The 12968-nt window shown below is 59.5% G+C and overlaps 2 protein-coding genes across 12 annotated transcripts in view; both read left to right on the top strand.

Moving 5' to 3' along the window:
• EWSR1 (EWS RNA binding protein 1) overlaps window positions 1–1344 on the top strand; it is a 31108-nt gene extending 29764 nt beyond the window's left edge. For 5 of the 11 annotated variants that reach the window (XM_009217008.2, XM_009217007.2, XM_021921430.2 and 2 more), the window contains 3 exons: window positions 84–220; window positions 492–744; window positions 945–1344. In XM_009217008.2, the coding sequence (XP_009215272.1) occupies window positions 84–220; window positions 492–744; window positions 945–984 (430 nt within the window). In that variant the 3' untranslated portion in view covers window positions 985–1344. The remainder of the gene's footprint in view (window positions 1–83; window positions 221–491; window positions 745–944) is intronic. The other 6 variants (XM_003905383.4, XM_009217012.3, XM_009217010.3 and 3 more) reach the window with 4 other exon arrangements.
• A 4845-nt stretch (window positions 1345–6189) lies between these two features.
• GAS2L1 (growth arrest specific 2 like 1) lies at window positions 6190–12859 on the top strand. The gene is made up of 6 exons (XM_009217036.3): window positions 6190–7262; window positions 8192–8843; window positions 10515–10622; window positions 10714–10810; window positions 10903–11074; window positions 11537–12859. Exons 2-6 carry the CDS (start codon window positions 8211–8213, stop codon window positions 12570–12572), a joined length of 2046 nt encoding a protein of 681 aa, XP_009215300.2. The 5' UTR covers window positions 6190–7262; window positions 8192–8210; the 3' UTR covers window positions 12573–12859.
• The last annotated feature ends 109 nt before the right edge of the window (window positions 12860–12968 follow it).

The following is a 12968-nucleotide window of genomic DNA, read 5'->3' as shown; positions in this document are numbered from 1 at the left end:
CCTAAAACCTGGGTGTACATAGATCCTGATAGTGAGTGTGTGTACCTGTTCACACACCACCTTTCCTTGTTTATCTTCCTTAGTTCAATTGGTGATTTCTGCTGTGATGTAATTGTATGCAGGGGTTGTGGAAACCAGAACTTCGCCTGGAGAACAGAGTGCAACCAGTGTAAGGCCCCAAAGCCTGAAGGCTTCCTCCCGCCACCCTTCCCGCCCCCGGGTAGGTGCAGGTTTCATGAGTGTCCCCTCAGCTTCCTGATGCTAAATCTCTTTTCATATCTGTGGGCTTGGTAAACTGCAGCTGCCGTCTGCTTAAGAACCTTGAGTTGTCGTCCTGTCGTCATTTCTAAATTGTCAGCGTGATGCTGAGATTGAGTGAAGTGTCTGGTTTGTTTCTGCGGTGAGAGAGAAGGAAGCAGAGCAGCTTCCAGTGTCCACAGGGCCTCTGCAGCCACCCACTGACTGCTTTCGCCCTGCTCTTCTCACCTTAGGTGGTGATCGTGGCAGAGGTGGCCCTGGTGGCATGCGGGGAGGAAGAGGTGGCCTCATGGATCGTGGTGGTCCCGGTGGAATGTTCAGAGGTGGCCGTGGTGGAGACAGAGGTGGCTTCCGTGGTGGCCGGGGCATGGACCGAGGTGGCTTTGGTGGAGGAAGACGAGGTGGCCCTGGAGGGCCCCCTGGACCTTTGATGGAACAGATGGGAGGAAGAAGAGGAGGACGTGGAGGACCTGGAAAAATGGATAAGTAAGTGCTGGTGAAAAGCAGCTGTGGGCCACCAGGCACAGTGAGAGGACAGCCCCTCCCAGCTTGGTTGGAGCAAGTTCCCATGGCACTAGGAAGCTTGTGCCAGTGCTTGGGAGGAGTCAGGAAGGGGCACCTGGGGGCTCTGGAAGGGCTTCCTCACCCCTCCCCATTCTAACCAAAGAGTCCTCTTTGCCTTGCAGAGGCGAGCACCGTCAGGAGCGCAGAGATCGGCCCTACTAGATGCAGAGACCCCGCAGAGCTGCATTGACTACCAGATTTATTTTTTAAACCAGAAAATGTTTTAAATTTATAATTCCATATTTATAATGTTGGCCACAACATTATGATTATTCCTTGTCTGTACTTTAGTATTTTTCACCATTTGTGAAGAAACATTAAAACAAGTTAAATGGTAGTGTGCGGAGTTTTTTTTTCCTTCTTTTAAAAATGGTTGTTTAACTAAGACTTTAACAATGGGAACCCCTTGTGAGCATGCTCAGTATCATTGTGGAGAACCAAGAGGGCCTCTAACTGTAACAATGTTCATGGTTGTGATGTTTTTTTTTTTTTTTTAAATAAAATTCAAAATGTTTATAAACAGTTATCCTTCTCGGCCTCTGTTCCACAGTCACTGCGTGTCTGCTGGGCGCGTGCTCCCACCCCACCCAGGAGAGGGGTGCTTTCCAGATAAATGGTTTGTTCAGGGGTCATGTGAGGTGAAATCTAAAGCGGTTGTGACATGGAAACAGACTCTGGCCCTGACGCACCCTCAGAGACCCACTAGTGTCCAAAGGTTCAAGGAGAGACCCAGGTAAGGGAAGCACAGGAAGACCTGGAAATAACTTTGCCTTCCGTGGTATCAGGCACTAGGAGCGTCTAAGGGGCTGCTCCCTCAGGTGAGGGACAATCCCTCTCAGGCAGACTGCGTCGGGCCCTCTCATCCCAGCGCTTCTGGACAAGTGTTGCGTACACCTCTGCTGTTCCCCTGGTCATTTCCTGTGCTAGTATGTGTTTGATTCTCTGCATTTGGAAAACCCTTCCTTAACCAGCCATCATACCCCTCCGTCCAAACCATCTTCCTGGCTCTTTTTACAGGAAGCACATGGAAAGAGCCATGTCTGCCTCCTCCCTTTCTGGAACCCACTTCATTCTTTGCCAGCACTAAAAAACACCTCTCAGTCACCAACGACTTCTAATGTTGCCAAATCAATGGTCATTCCCTCTCTGTTCTGTCTCCTTCATTGCTTCCTTTTTCTTCTATCCCTAAATGTGGGATGGCCCCAAGGCTAGCATTGGGTTCCCTGAGCCCCACACTGCCTGGCTGTCCTTCCCATACTCTGGCTTCAGCCCTTTCTCCCTAGGGCAACTCGGCTTGGGTGCATGATGGGTGTAGAGCAGGGCTTGCTCCTGCCCCATCCTCCCTACACCCCAGGTCAGCAAACACACACTTGCCCCAAACCTTGTGGTCCTCCATGACCTATTCTCAAACCCCAGCCCCCAACCTAGCTCTCTTCCAAATCCAGGACAGTGCAAACCACCACAGCCCCCCACCTCCATGACACCACCTCACTGGGTTCCCTGCTTCTCTCAGTGTCTCCAGCCCTTCCTTAGAAGCCAGACCAAGGTTTGTGGTGGTTTTTGTTGTGGCTGGAAATGGCCTTGCTCTCACCAAGGCTGGAGTGCAGTGGCACAATCAGCTTCAACTGAGCTCAAGCGATCTTCCCACCTCAGCCTCCTGAGTAGCTGGGACTACAGGTGTAGCACCTGGCTAATTTTTTTGATGCTTTTGTAGAGATCAGGTCTCACTGTTGCCCAGGCTGGGCTCAACTTGGGCTCAAGTGATCATCCCATCTTGGCCTCCCAGTGCTGGGATTATAGGCGTGAGCCACCATACTTGGCCCAAACCAGCTAGACACAGGAGGTCGTCTCCAGTCTCAAAACCATTTGGTGGCTCCAAGCATGCTTGCCATGCTTCAAAAGACCCCTGGGAGCCCAGTTGCCCTGCTCTGCCTTGCTCGCCAGTCCAGCACTGTTCCTCAAGGGGCCAAGGACGCTCTCACCTCAGCCTTGATGTGTCAGAGCCAAGGTGCACACACACCTATGAGGCCCATTACTAGGGAATCACTGGGCCCGTGTGTCATGCCAGGCATTGCACTAAGTACCTCCATGTGTTTAATTCCTAATAACCTTCAAGGCAGGTAACACAGGACAGCCACACCTCAGCTGAGATGGGAACAGAGAGGTCAAGGGAGGACTTGCCATTGAGAGGCCGAGTTGAGCTAAGGGTCGTTGCCCTCCAGACCCCGCACACTCACCCTCCCACCACCCACTGTACACAGGCACCTGCTTCTGAAAGGATGGGTGCTCTGACATGACCCGCATGCTGCCAGCACTAAGGGAAGACAAGCAGCCTGCTCTGAAAGCTGCTGCTGCACAAGCATCCGTCAGACTCTGGCTGCATAGGCTCCCCAGGAGGACCCTTAGTCCCTACCTTGAGAGGGGTTTGTCACTGGCATTAAATAGCCCTGGTAGAGACGTTTACAGCAGGTAAGTCTATTTTTGTCAGCCCAAAGAAACTTCTGGACTCCTCTGGGCACAGATGCCCTCAGGCAGCATGGATTCCGAGCCTGTCTCAAAGGCCTGCATGAAGCTGGCTGGTGCCAGGGAATGAAGGAGGTGGGCAGGGCAGATGACAGAGCAGGTCAAAAGGCTGGCATCTATCCCACACCCTGCTCAAACTCCTCAAAAGCACCTAGACTAAAAGTTTCCAACACAAACTTGAGGTCCCACGAGGCCATACGGCACAGGCCTGGGCAAAGGTGGTGGGGTCCATGGGGAGACTGATCTATGCCCGCAGGGAGTGGCTCCCCTGCTCGACGGGAAAGAGCACAGGGCTGCAGCAGCAGCTGTGGGGCCAACAGTGCAGTCTGTGACAGGGACGACAGCTGGTCCTCATGCTGTCCCCTCCTGCCCCACTCCTGACAGATCTGCTGGGCGTATGGCCGGCAGTGAGGACATTGTGATGCAGGCAGGTTGGAAAGAGCCCACTTGGGTTTTCCAATTTTGCGTCTCTCTTGTGGAGGGCACTGGAGGCAGCTCGGGGTCACCTGTCCCACAGCCAGAGCAGGAGCTGACCAGCTGCAGTCATTGGAGCTGAGCCCACACCTGGACACAGCAGCCGGAAGCCTCCTGTGAGTCCCTCCCTCATCCTGGGCTGTGCTCAGAGCCTCAGTCCAGGCTGGAGAACTTAGGAGTTCTAATCCAACCAGTGCCAGAGGTTCCTGGAGCTGCCTGGTAGCAGGGCTGTAGCCCACAATGCGAGTTTTGCTTGAAAGCTCCACAGCCATCGTCTGACCTCTAGCGGCAACCAAGGCCAAACAGGCTGCTGGCTGGCACCCAGCAGTGGGTGCGAGAAACTGGCTATGTACCCTCTGGCCAAAGGCCAGAAGGAGCCCATATGGGAGCCACAGCATTCTGTGCACAAGGGGGGTGGCCTCAAGGATCTGTACAGATGGGCTTAGGGTCCCTATAGCCCAAACCTCCTGTGCCTCCAGCAGTCTCTGTGGTTTCTCTTGCTCCTGCAAGGAACAAGGGAGACCATGCAGAGGCTGAGGCTTTCCCAGATGTGGCCCCACGGGCCCTGGGCCACCATACAACAGAGGGGGTCAAAGCTAGGGTCCACCATGCCCTGGGCCAGGGGTCTGACCCCCCAGTGAGGTCTGCACCATAGCAACTACATGTCCTACAATCAGGTGGAGGCTGTGGTCTCGAACAGGCCTCTTATCACCGGCCACAGAGGGAGGAAGGAATCTCTTTATAATCCCTCCTCCCCAGAGAAGTGGACATGCTGAGCCGGGCCACACTGAGTTGGGTAGTGGTATTATTTTTCACAACCCCATGATGTGACTACTACTACTGTCCCATTCTACAGATGGTGCCACTGAGGCTCAGGGAGCTTCACTATCCCACCTAATGACCAATGACAGAGCCTGGGTTCAGTCCAACTTCACCCGTGTCCACAGCCCCAAAATGGAGCAAGGTAGGTATAAGCAGGAGTCAAATGCCTGCACAGCTGCTGGTTACACACATCCCGTGCCTTCTCTGGGCCTCAATTTCCCCAAATTGTAAAATGAGAACACCTAAGAGTATCATAGCTCATCGGGGTATTTTGAAGATGAAACTGTTAAGTGTCCACACCCTGATTCACCCCCACCCCAAACCCACAACCCTCCTCCACCTCCAGCAGCCCTCCCCTCCCCAGGTGTTAGCACTCCTGCCCTCCCAGTGCTCAGCCCTGGGAGTCGTCCTGGACCCCGTTCTCACACAACCAATCCACCAGCACATCAGCTCTCCCCTCACGATACAGCCAGAATCCAACACCCTCTCACCACCTGGTTTCCTCTGAGGCTCCAGCTCCTGCCTTGGCCAACCACAGCAGCCCCAGGGAATGTTAAGACCTAAGCCAACCACCCCTGCTCTAAATCATTCCATGGCTCCCATGTCCTTCAAAAGAGGCACAGCCCGCAAGGCCCTGCTTAACCAGCCCTGGGGTCTCTCTAATCTCTCTACCTCTTCCCTCACCCACCTCCCTGCACTCCAGCCTTAGCCACCTCCCCAGTCTTCTTGAGCATGTTGGACACATGCACACTTTGGGGCCTTTGCACTGACCGTTCCCTCTCCCCCTCCAGATATCCCCGGGCTTCCTCCCTCATCTCCCTTCCTGATGAGGGATTTTAAGTTGCAGCCCCCCTCACATTCACACCCTCACCCAGCTCCTTCCCCGTCTCCCCTGCACCTCATCCCTGTCTCTGCCCTGAGGCTGCCTCACTGCCACTGGGACAGCAGGCCCTGAGAGCTGGCACTGCTTGGTTCCCTGCTGTTTTGCTGTTGATTTCCAGTGCCCAAAGAGACCCAGCACACAGTAGGTGCCATGCAGGTGTCAGCCTTGAGGATTGTTAATTTCTGCCTTCCTCACTGGAGGAAGTGCCATGCCAGGCACTGAGGTGAGAAAACAACTTTGAAAAAGTCACACAGGCTCATGCCTATAATCCCAGCACTTTGGGAGGCGGGCGGATCGCCTGAGGTCAGGAGTTCGAGACCAATCTGGCCAACATGGTAAAACCCCATCTCTACTAAAAATACAAAAAGCCGGATGTGGTGGCTCACGCCTGTAATCCCAGCTACTCGGGAGGCTAAGACAGAAGAATCGCTTGAACCTGGGAGGTGGAGGTTGCAGTGAGCCAAGATCTAGCCACTGCACTCTAGCCTGAGCAAGGGACAGAGTGAGACACTGTCTCAAAAAAAAAGAAAAGAAAAAATCACAAGGACTCTGGGATGATGTCTGTGAGTGCCTGGCACCAAGAGGCCTGGCTAACAATAGGTGCTCAACCAATGCTGCTCATCCGTGGACCAGGGCGTCATCATAATCATGTTCAAATCCCGGCTCCATCAGCTGCTCTCCTGACGGCGCCCCGGTTGGGCATGAGTGTCCCTCACAGAGGTGACACGCCAGTCCATTCAGGTCAAGGGCGCAGAGCAGTCTTGGTAGCACACAGTAGGAGATTTATTGGAGCTCTGAGCCTGGCTGTGGTCGGCGGCTCTTCCCTACAGGCCGGCCCCGCCCGTGTAGCATGGCTGCCGCCCAGACCCGCCCGGCGTCCCGCCCAACCCAGCCGGCAGCAGCAGGGGGCAGGATTTCCCGCTGGTCCGGGCGGTCTGTCCTCTGCAGTTTAAAAAGAGCCTAGCAGGGCTTAACCCTCCCGTGTCCGGCCGGCCTCCGATGCCCCCGTCCCCTGTTCTGTGCGGAACTCTGGCCTTGGCCATCTGCCTACTTCTCTAAGCCTCAGTATCCTCATCTGTAAAACCGGTTCCCCTCATCTCAAGGTCAAAACCGAGCATTCTGTGAGCACAAGGAGCCCTCAGTCACCAGGGCCATCCTCCCCTCCCCGCGGCGGTGCCGGTTATCTGGCCAGGGGAGATCCACCCGGGAGGAGGTGACTTCGCAGCCCCCAGCCGCTATCGCTTCCTGACTTCATCTTGGGAACAGGCCGTGCTGTGCGCCAGCCCGGGGAGCCCACCGTCCGGGGAGGCGGAGGATTAAAAGGTCCCAACCTCCTCCCCAGGGGATCAAAGAGGTTGGACGGGGCCCAGGGTACTAGGCTGGGTGGGGCTGGGGCGCCTGGGCCGGTCGCAGTTGTCTGGGGACCCTGGGGCCCTCTGCGTCGAGAGCGCTTGAAGACCCGGGATTCCTGGCCCGATCGCGTGGGGAGACCCCAGCTCTTCCCCTGTCTGCCCCGCCGACTCGGGAAAGGGGCGGCCCCTTTAAGAGCGCGCAGCCCCGCCCGCCCCCTCCGGGCCGGATCCGAATTCCAGGGAGGCGGGGCGGAGACGGCGGCGAGGAGGAGGCCGCGGCGCGGGACAGATCGAGCTGCGGCTCGGGCGGCGCCTCCCTGCGGCGGGCCCGGCCCGGCTCCGGCCCCCGCCGGGGCGATGCTCCCCGGAGCCGCGGGATGAGCCAGGTGAGCGCGGGGACCCCCAGCACTCCCTGCCTGGTGCGCATGGACGGGGGCGGAGGGCCGGGAAGCGACGTCCGCGGCCTCTGTTCCCCGGGGCTGTGTGACCTTGGGCGGCCCCGCGCCCTCTCTGGGCCTAGGCCCGAGCACCGGCGGGGCCTGCGGAGGCCGCTCTGAGTCCTGGCCCAGCTGGCACCGGCCTGGGGCGCTAGGGAGGCTTCTTGGAGGAGGCGGGGCCTGGCCGTGGCCCTGGATCGCCGAGACCGGCCACGCTGCGCCGCCTGGACGCCCGGGCTCCTCCACCCACAGCTCTGCGACCTTCACGAGCTCGGCCCTTTCTGCGCCTCAGTTTCCTCATCTGTAAAATGGAGATAATGCCTCCGCCCGCTCAGCCCTAGTGCGGTCGTGCTGTTACACTATTGCTGCTGCTATGTCGTTGTTAATGATGGCACAGCCCTTATGGAAGGGGGGCCAAGGAAGGCGCGGGGACCTTCCCGCAGGACGTGGGGTGGGCACCAGCCCTGAGCCATGCACATAACCCACTCTGAGGTCAGGACCTGGGTTCCCTTCGTGTCCTCTGGGGGCCCTAGCCGTTGCCTTCACTTCTCTAGGTCCCAGCCCTTCACAATGGGCACCTCCCTGCCTGAGAGGGAGGCCCCAGCCAAGCCCCAGTTTGCACCCCAAAAAGTCACACAGCAAACACTTAATGGACCTTAAGTTTATAAAAATTATCCCATAGAGTCCCATGAGGCAGGGAATGTTACTGTACCCATTTCGCAGATGAGGAAACTTGGAGCACCGACATTTCCCAGAGCCAACATGTAAACCAGGCATTTGCCCTGAGTGACAGACTGGTGCAGGTGGCCAGCAGCTTAGTTTGTACTGAGCCCTTACTGGGTCCCCACAGCGATCCTGACCTGTGTTCCTGCCTACAGTGACTCGGCCGGTCCGGGCATGGCGGACCCGGTGGCGGGCATCGCGGGCTCGGCGGCCAAGAGCGTGCGGCCATTTCGCTCCAGTGAGGCCTACGTGGAGGCCATGAAGGAGGACCTGGCCGAGTGGCTCAATGCCTTGTACGGCCTGGGTCTCCCGGGTGGTGGTGATGGCTTCCTGACGGGGCTGGCCACGGGCACGACCCTGTGCCAACATGCCAATGCCGTGACCGAGGCTGCCCGTGCATTGGCAGCTGCCCGACCGGCCCGAGGTGTGGCCTTCCAGGCACACAGTGTAGTGCCTGGCTCCTTCATGGCCCGCGACAACGTGGCCACCTTCATCGGCTGGTGCCGCACGGAGCTGGGTGTGCCGGAGGTGCTCATGTTTGAGACTGAGGACCTGGTGCTTCGCAAGAACGAGAAGAGCGTGGTGCTGTGCCTGCTGGAGGTGGCACGGCGTGGGGCCCGCCTGGGCCTGCTCGCCCCACGCCTCGTGCAGTTCGAGCAGGAGATTGAGCGGGAGCTGCGTGCTGCACCCCCAGCCCCCAACGCCCCTGCTGCTGGGGAGGACACCACTGAAACCACCCCTGCACCAGGGACACCTGCCCGTGGCCCCCGCATGACACCCAGCGACCTGCGCAACCTCGACGAGCTGGTGAGTCCCCCAGCACCAGGCGCCAGGGACCCGACAGCCCAGCTAGTGCCTGCGATCTGTCCCTGAACCTCCCAGGGTCCACCCTGCTATCTGCAGAACAGCCTGCCCCACAAAGAGTGCACATGTTGAGCACCAAATCAAGGAATGTATACCTGACCCCAAGGAAATGGGTAGCCCACAGAGAGGGAGGTGCTGGGGAGATGACGCAGCCCAGCCGGGCCTGGGACAGGATGCGGGCTCCTGGCACGATCCTCCCTCACTTTGTGTGCTGTGCCTCAACTGAGCTTGTGCATTCCTTCTTCTGGGGGACTGCATGATTGGGGCGCCTCCTCTGTGCCCTCCCTGCACTTAGTCTTAGGCAGATGTGCCCAGAACCTCAGGGAGGCTCGAGGTTGAGTGGGTGCTGTGATGCTCAGTTGAGATGAGGCATGGAAAGCCCTGGGCAAGGTGCCTGCCACACAGTAGGTACCCCGGGGGGCTCTGCAGGTCTCCCCACTCCCCAGGCATCCTTGGGAAGCCTAGCCAGGTTGCTGCTGTTGCTGGGATGGGGATCCTGTTTGGAGCTGCAGGATTCTAAGCATAGAAGGTGCCGGGCCCTGCCCCCAACTCTCTCCTCTCCCAGGATGTGGGTGGCCCCTGCCACCCCCAACGGCTGGACCAAGAGTTTCCTTCTTATCGGAAGGTCAGGACTACAATGTGCCTGCCTGGGAGGCGGATAGCGGATGGCAGTGGGCAGAGCCTGGGGCCCCACCCCCTGTCCTGGGCCAGGGTCACTCAAGGCTCCACCTGCTTATTTCCTCTGGCGGCACCACTGCCGCTGTGGGCAGGGAGGCGGGCAGGGCTGCCCACATAGCCAGCTTGGCAGCTCTGGCTCTGGTGGGGCGCTTTATGTGGTGCGTGCTCACCCAGCCAGTGGCCTGTGTGTCCCACGTGTCTGTGGTACCCCTCTGCATCAGTGCCCACCCAGGGGCATGGGGCCCCTTGCGCCTGTGTCGTATAGCCCGCCTGGCCTTCCTGTGGGCCCCAGCCTTCTTGTCTGGGAAGTGGGTGAAGGGGGAGTGAGGACAGGCTCTGGGGTTTCCCCAGCTCTAGGAGCTGTGGGATGTTCCTCACCGGGTCTCAGACCATGGCGTGACCACAGCCCCATCATCTCATCCTGGGAGCTCCCTGGGCCCAGAGAGCCAAGAAGGGGGAGCTGGTAAAAGGCCGGGCGTGGTGGCTCACGCCTGTAATCCAGCACTTTGGGAGGCCGAGGTGGGTGGATCACCTGAGGTCAGGAGTTCGAGACCAGCCTGGCCAACATGGAGAAACCCCATCTCTACTAAAAATACAAAATTAGCCAGGCGTGGTAGCACATGCCTGTAATCCCAGCCGCTTGGGAGGCTGTGGCAGGGGAATTGCTGGAACCTGGAAGGCAGAGGTTGCAGTGAGCAGAGATCACAACGTTGCACTCCAGCCTGGGCAACAAGAGTGAAACTCCATCTCAAAAAAAAAAAAAAAAAAGAAAGAAAGAAAAGGTCGGTCATGTGTGGAAGCTGTACCCCATCTGGGGTAACACTGCCTCCATCCACTTCCCTGGAAGGCCTGACTTCCTCCTGATCCTGGAATGGCTGACATTAAGCCCCAGGAAGAGGACTTGACCTCTGACCCCTAACCTCTCTCTGGCCTCAGGTGAGGGAGATCCTGGGCCGCTGCACCTGCCCCGACCAGTTCCCCATGATCAAGGTCTCGGAGGGGAAGTACCGTGTGGGAGACTCGAGCCTGCTCATCTTTGTGCGGGTAAGGGCCAGGGGCCCCTCTAGTGGGCAGCAGCCAAGGTGGTGGGCTGCCGGGCGCCCGGGGCACAGCCATGACCTGCCCACGCCTGCAGGTGCTGAGGAGCCACGTGATGGTGCGAGTGGGTGGTGGCTGGGACACGCTGGAGCATTACCTGGACAAGCACGACCCGTGCCGCTGCTCCTCCACCGGTCAGTGCCGGGGTGGGGCTGGGGGTGGATGGGCAGGGGACTCGCTTGTGTGGCTACGTCCCTCACATGCTGCCTGTCCTCTCTCCCTGCAGCTCATCGCCCACCCCAGCCGAGGGTCCGTACCTTTTCTCCGCAGAGGGTGTCGCCCACTCCCAGTCCCCGCCCTGCTAGCCCAGTTCCCGGGAGTGAGCGCCGGGGCTCCCGACCTGAGATGACTCCCCTTAGCTTACGAAGCACAAAGGAGGGGCCTGAGACCCCGCCCAGGTGAGATGCAGGAGGACGAGGGGTGAGGGTCCAGAGGGTTGGGGGGCGTCAGCCCTGGCCTGCATGACGGGTTGCCTGTGCGCCAGAGTGACTCACACCCTGGGAAAAGTTCCCGTGGGTGGGGGCGGGCCTAGCTTCCCATCTCCATGGCAACACAACCAAACCAACAACACAGCTGGGGCGGGCCCTGTGGCTGGGCGGCAGCCAGTCCAGCTCTTGCTTCCTCTGGCCCGTTCTGGGAAGAGGGGTGTCTAGAGCCCAGGAAACTTCTTCTTCCGTGGCTTTTGGGGCCCTGGGTGGCTGGAGGAAGCTGCTCACTTCTCCCTGGAAGTCCCCAGGACAGACCGATGCCCCTGACAGCCCCGTCCACCAGCCACATACCCTGCTGTTCCTCTCCCTGCCTGTTCTGCATGCCAGTCCTTCCGTGGTACCCCATTTGTCTCTCTTGTCCCCCTGCCCCAGGCCCCGGGATCAGCTGCCCCCCCATCCCCGCTCCCGCCGCTACTCCGGGGACAGTGACTCCTCAGCCTCCTCCGCCCAGAGCGGCCCCCTTGGTACCCGCAGTGATGACACAGGCACTGGCCCCCGGAGGGAGCGACCCAGCCGGCGGCTGACCACAGGCACCCCGGCCTCTCCGAGACGGCCTCCTGCCCTGCGCAGCCAGTCCCGAGACCGGCTGGATCGGGGCCGGCCCCGGGGGGCCCCAGGAGGCAGGGGAGCCCAGTTGTCAGCCCCCAGCCCTGCCCGGCGGGCCCGGAGCCAGAGCCGCGAGGAGCAGGCTGTGCTGCTTGTGCGCAGGGATCGAGACGGGCAGCACTCATGGGTGCCAAGGGGCAGGGGCACTGGGGGCTCAGGCAGGAGCACCCCCCAGACTCCCCGTGCCCGCAGCCCTGCAGCACCCCGGCTTTCACGGGTCTCCAGCCCCAGTCCAGAGTTGGGCACCACACCGGCCAGCATCTTCCGCACACCCCTGCAGCTCGACCCGCAGCAGGAGCAGCAGCTGTTTCGGCGCCTGGAAGAGGAGTTCCTGGCCAATGCCCGGGCTCTTGAGGCTGTTGCTAGCGTGACCCCCACTGGACCAGCCCCTGACTCAGCTCGGGCCCCTGACCCTCCAGCTCCTGACTCTGCCTACTGTTCCTCCAGTTCCTCCTCTTCGTCCCTCAGCATCCTGGGTGGCAAATGTGGCCAACCTGGGGACTCTGGCCGGACGGCCAATGGCCTGCCTGGGCCGCGAAGCCAAGCCCTTTCCAGCTCTTCCGATGAAGGCAGCCCCTGCCCTGGCATGGGGGGGCCACTAGATGCACCTGGGAGCTCCCTGGCTGGCCCCGAACCCTTGAGGACCTGGGCACGGGGTCGGATGGACACACAGCCAGACCGTAAACCCTCACGCATCCCCACGCCTCGGGGCCCCCGCCGCCCCTCCGGACCCGCAGAGCTTGGGACCTGGCATGCCCTGCACTCAGTCACCCCAAGGGCTGAGCCAGATTCTTGGATGTGATGGACCAGCTCACTGTCCCCAGACCCCATCCCTTCTCCTTTTCCTTTGTGGCCTTAACCCCTCTGCATCAGGGAGCCCCCTCTGCCTCTTGAGTACCAGACCTCATGGGACCAGACCCCTTGGGACCACATGGCACAATGGGACCTCTGTTGTACATTCCGATTGGGGGATGAGCGTTGCTATTTAATTACTAATATTATTGAATGCCTTAGAGGAGGCCGGGCCAGCCCGGTGTCCTGAAGACCTGTGGCCCAGCAGAGCCTCTGACAGTAAAGTTTTGCTCCAGCCACCTGTCTGTTTCTTGGGGACTCCGCGTTGGGGCCGTTCAGACCTTTTCGAGGACCCTGAAGTTAACTGCCTGGAGGTCAAGCCTGGCAGCTCTGACCTCTAGATTTA

This window comes from Papio anubis, chromosome 16 (genome assembly GCF_008728515.1).
Source record: "Papio anubis isolate 15944 chromosome 16, Panubis1.0, whole genome shotgun sequence".
Classification (NCBI taxonomy): Eukaryota; Metazoa; Chordata; class Mammalia; order Primates; family Cercopithecidae; genus Papio; species Papio anubis.
Note: the sequence above shows the minus strand (reverse complement) of the source record. Positions and strands in the feature narration are given on the sequence as shown.

Coding starts and splice junctions, on each gene's coding strand:
- GAS2L1 (XM_009217036.3), top strand. CDS start 8,211: ATGGCGGACCCGGTGGCGGGCATCGCGGGCTCGGCGGCCAAGAGCGTG. Junction 10,811..10,902: donor GTGCCGCTGCTCCTCCACCG/GTCAGTGCCGGG, acceptor CTCTCCCTGCAG/CTCATCGCCCACCCCAGCCG. Junction 11,075..11,536: donor GGGCCTGAGACCCCGCCCAG/GTGAGATGCAGG, acceptor CCCCTGCCCCAG/GCCCCGGGATCAGCTGCCCC.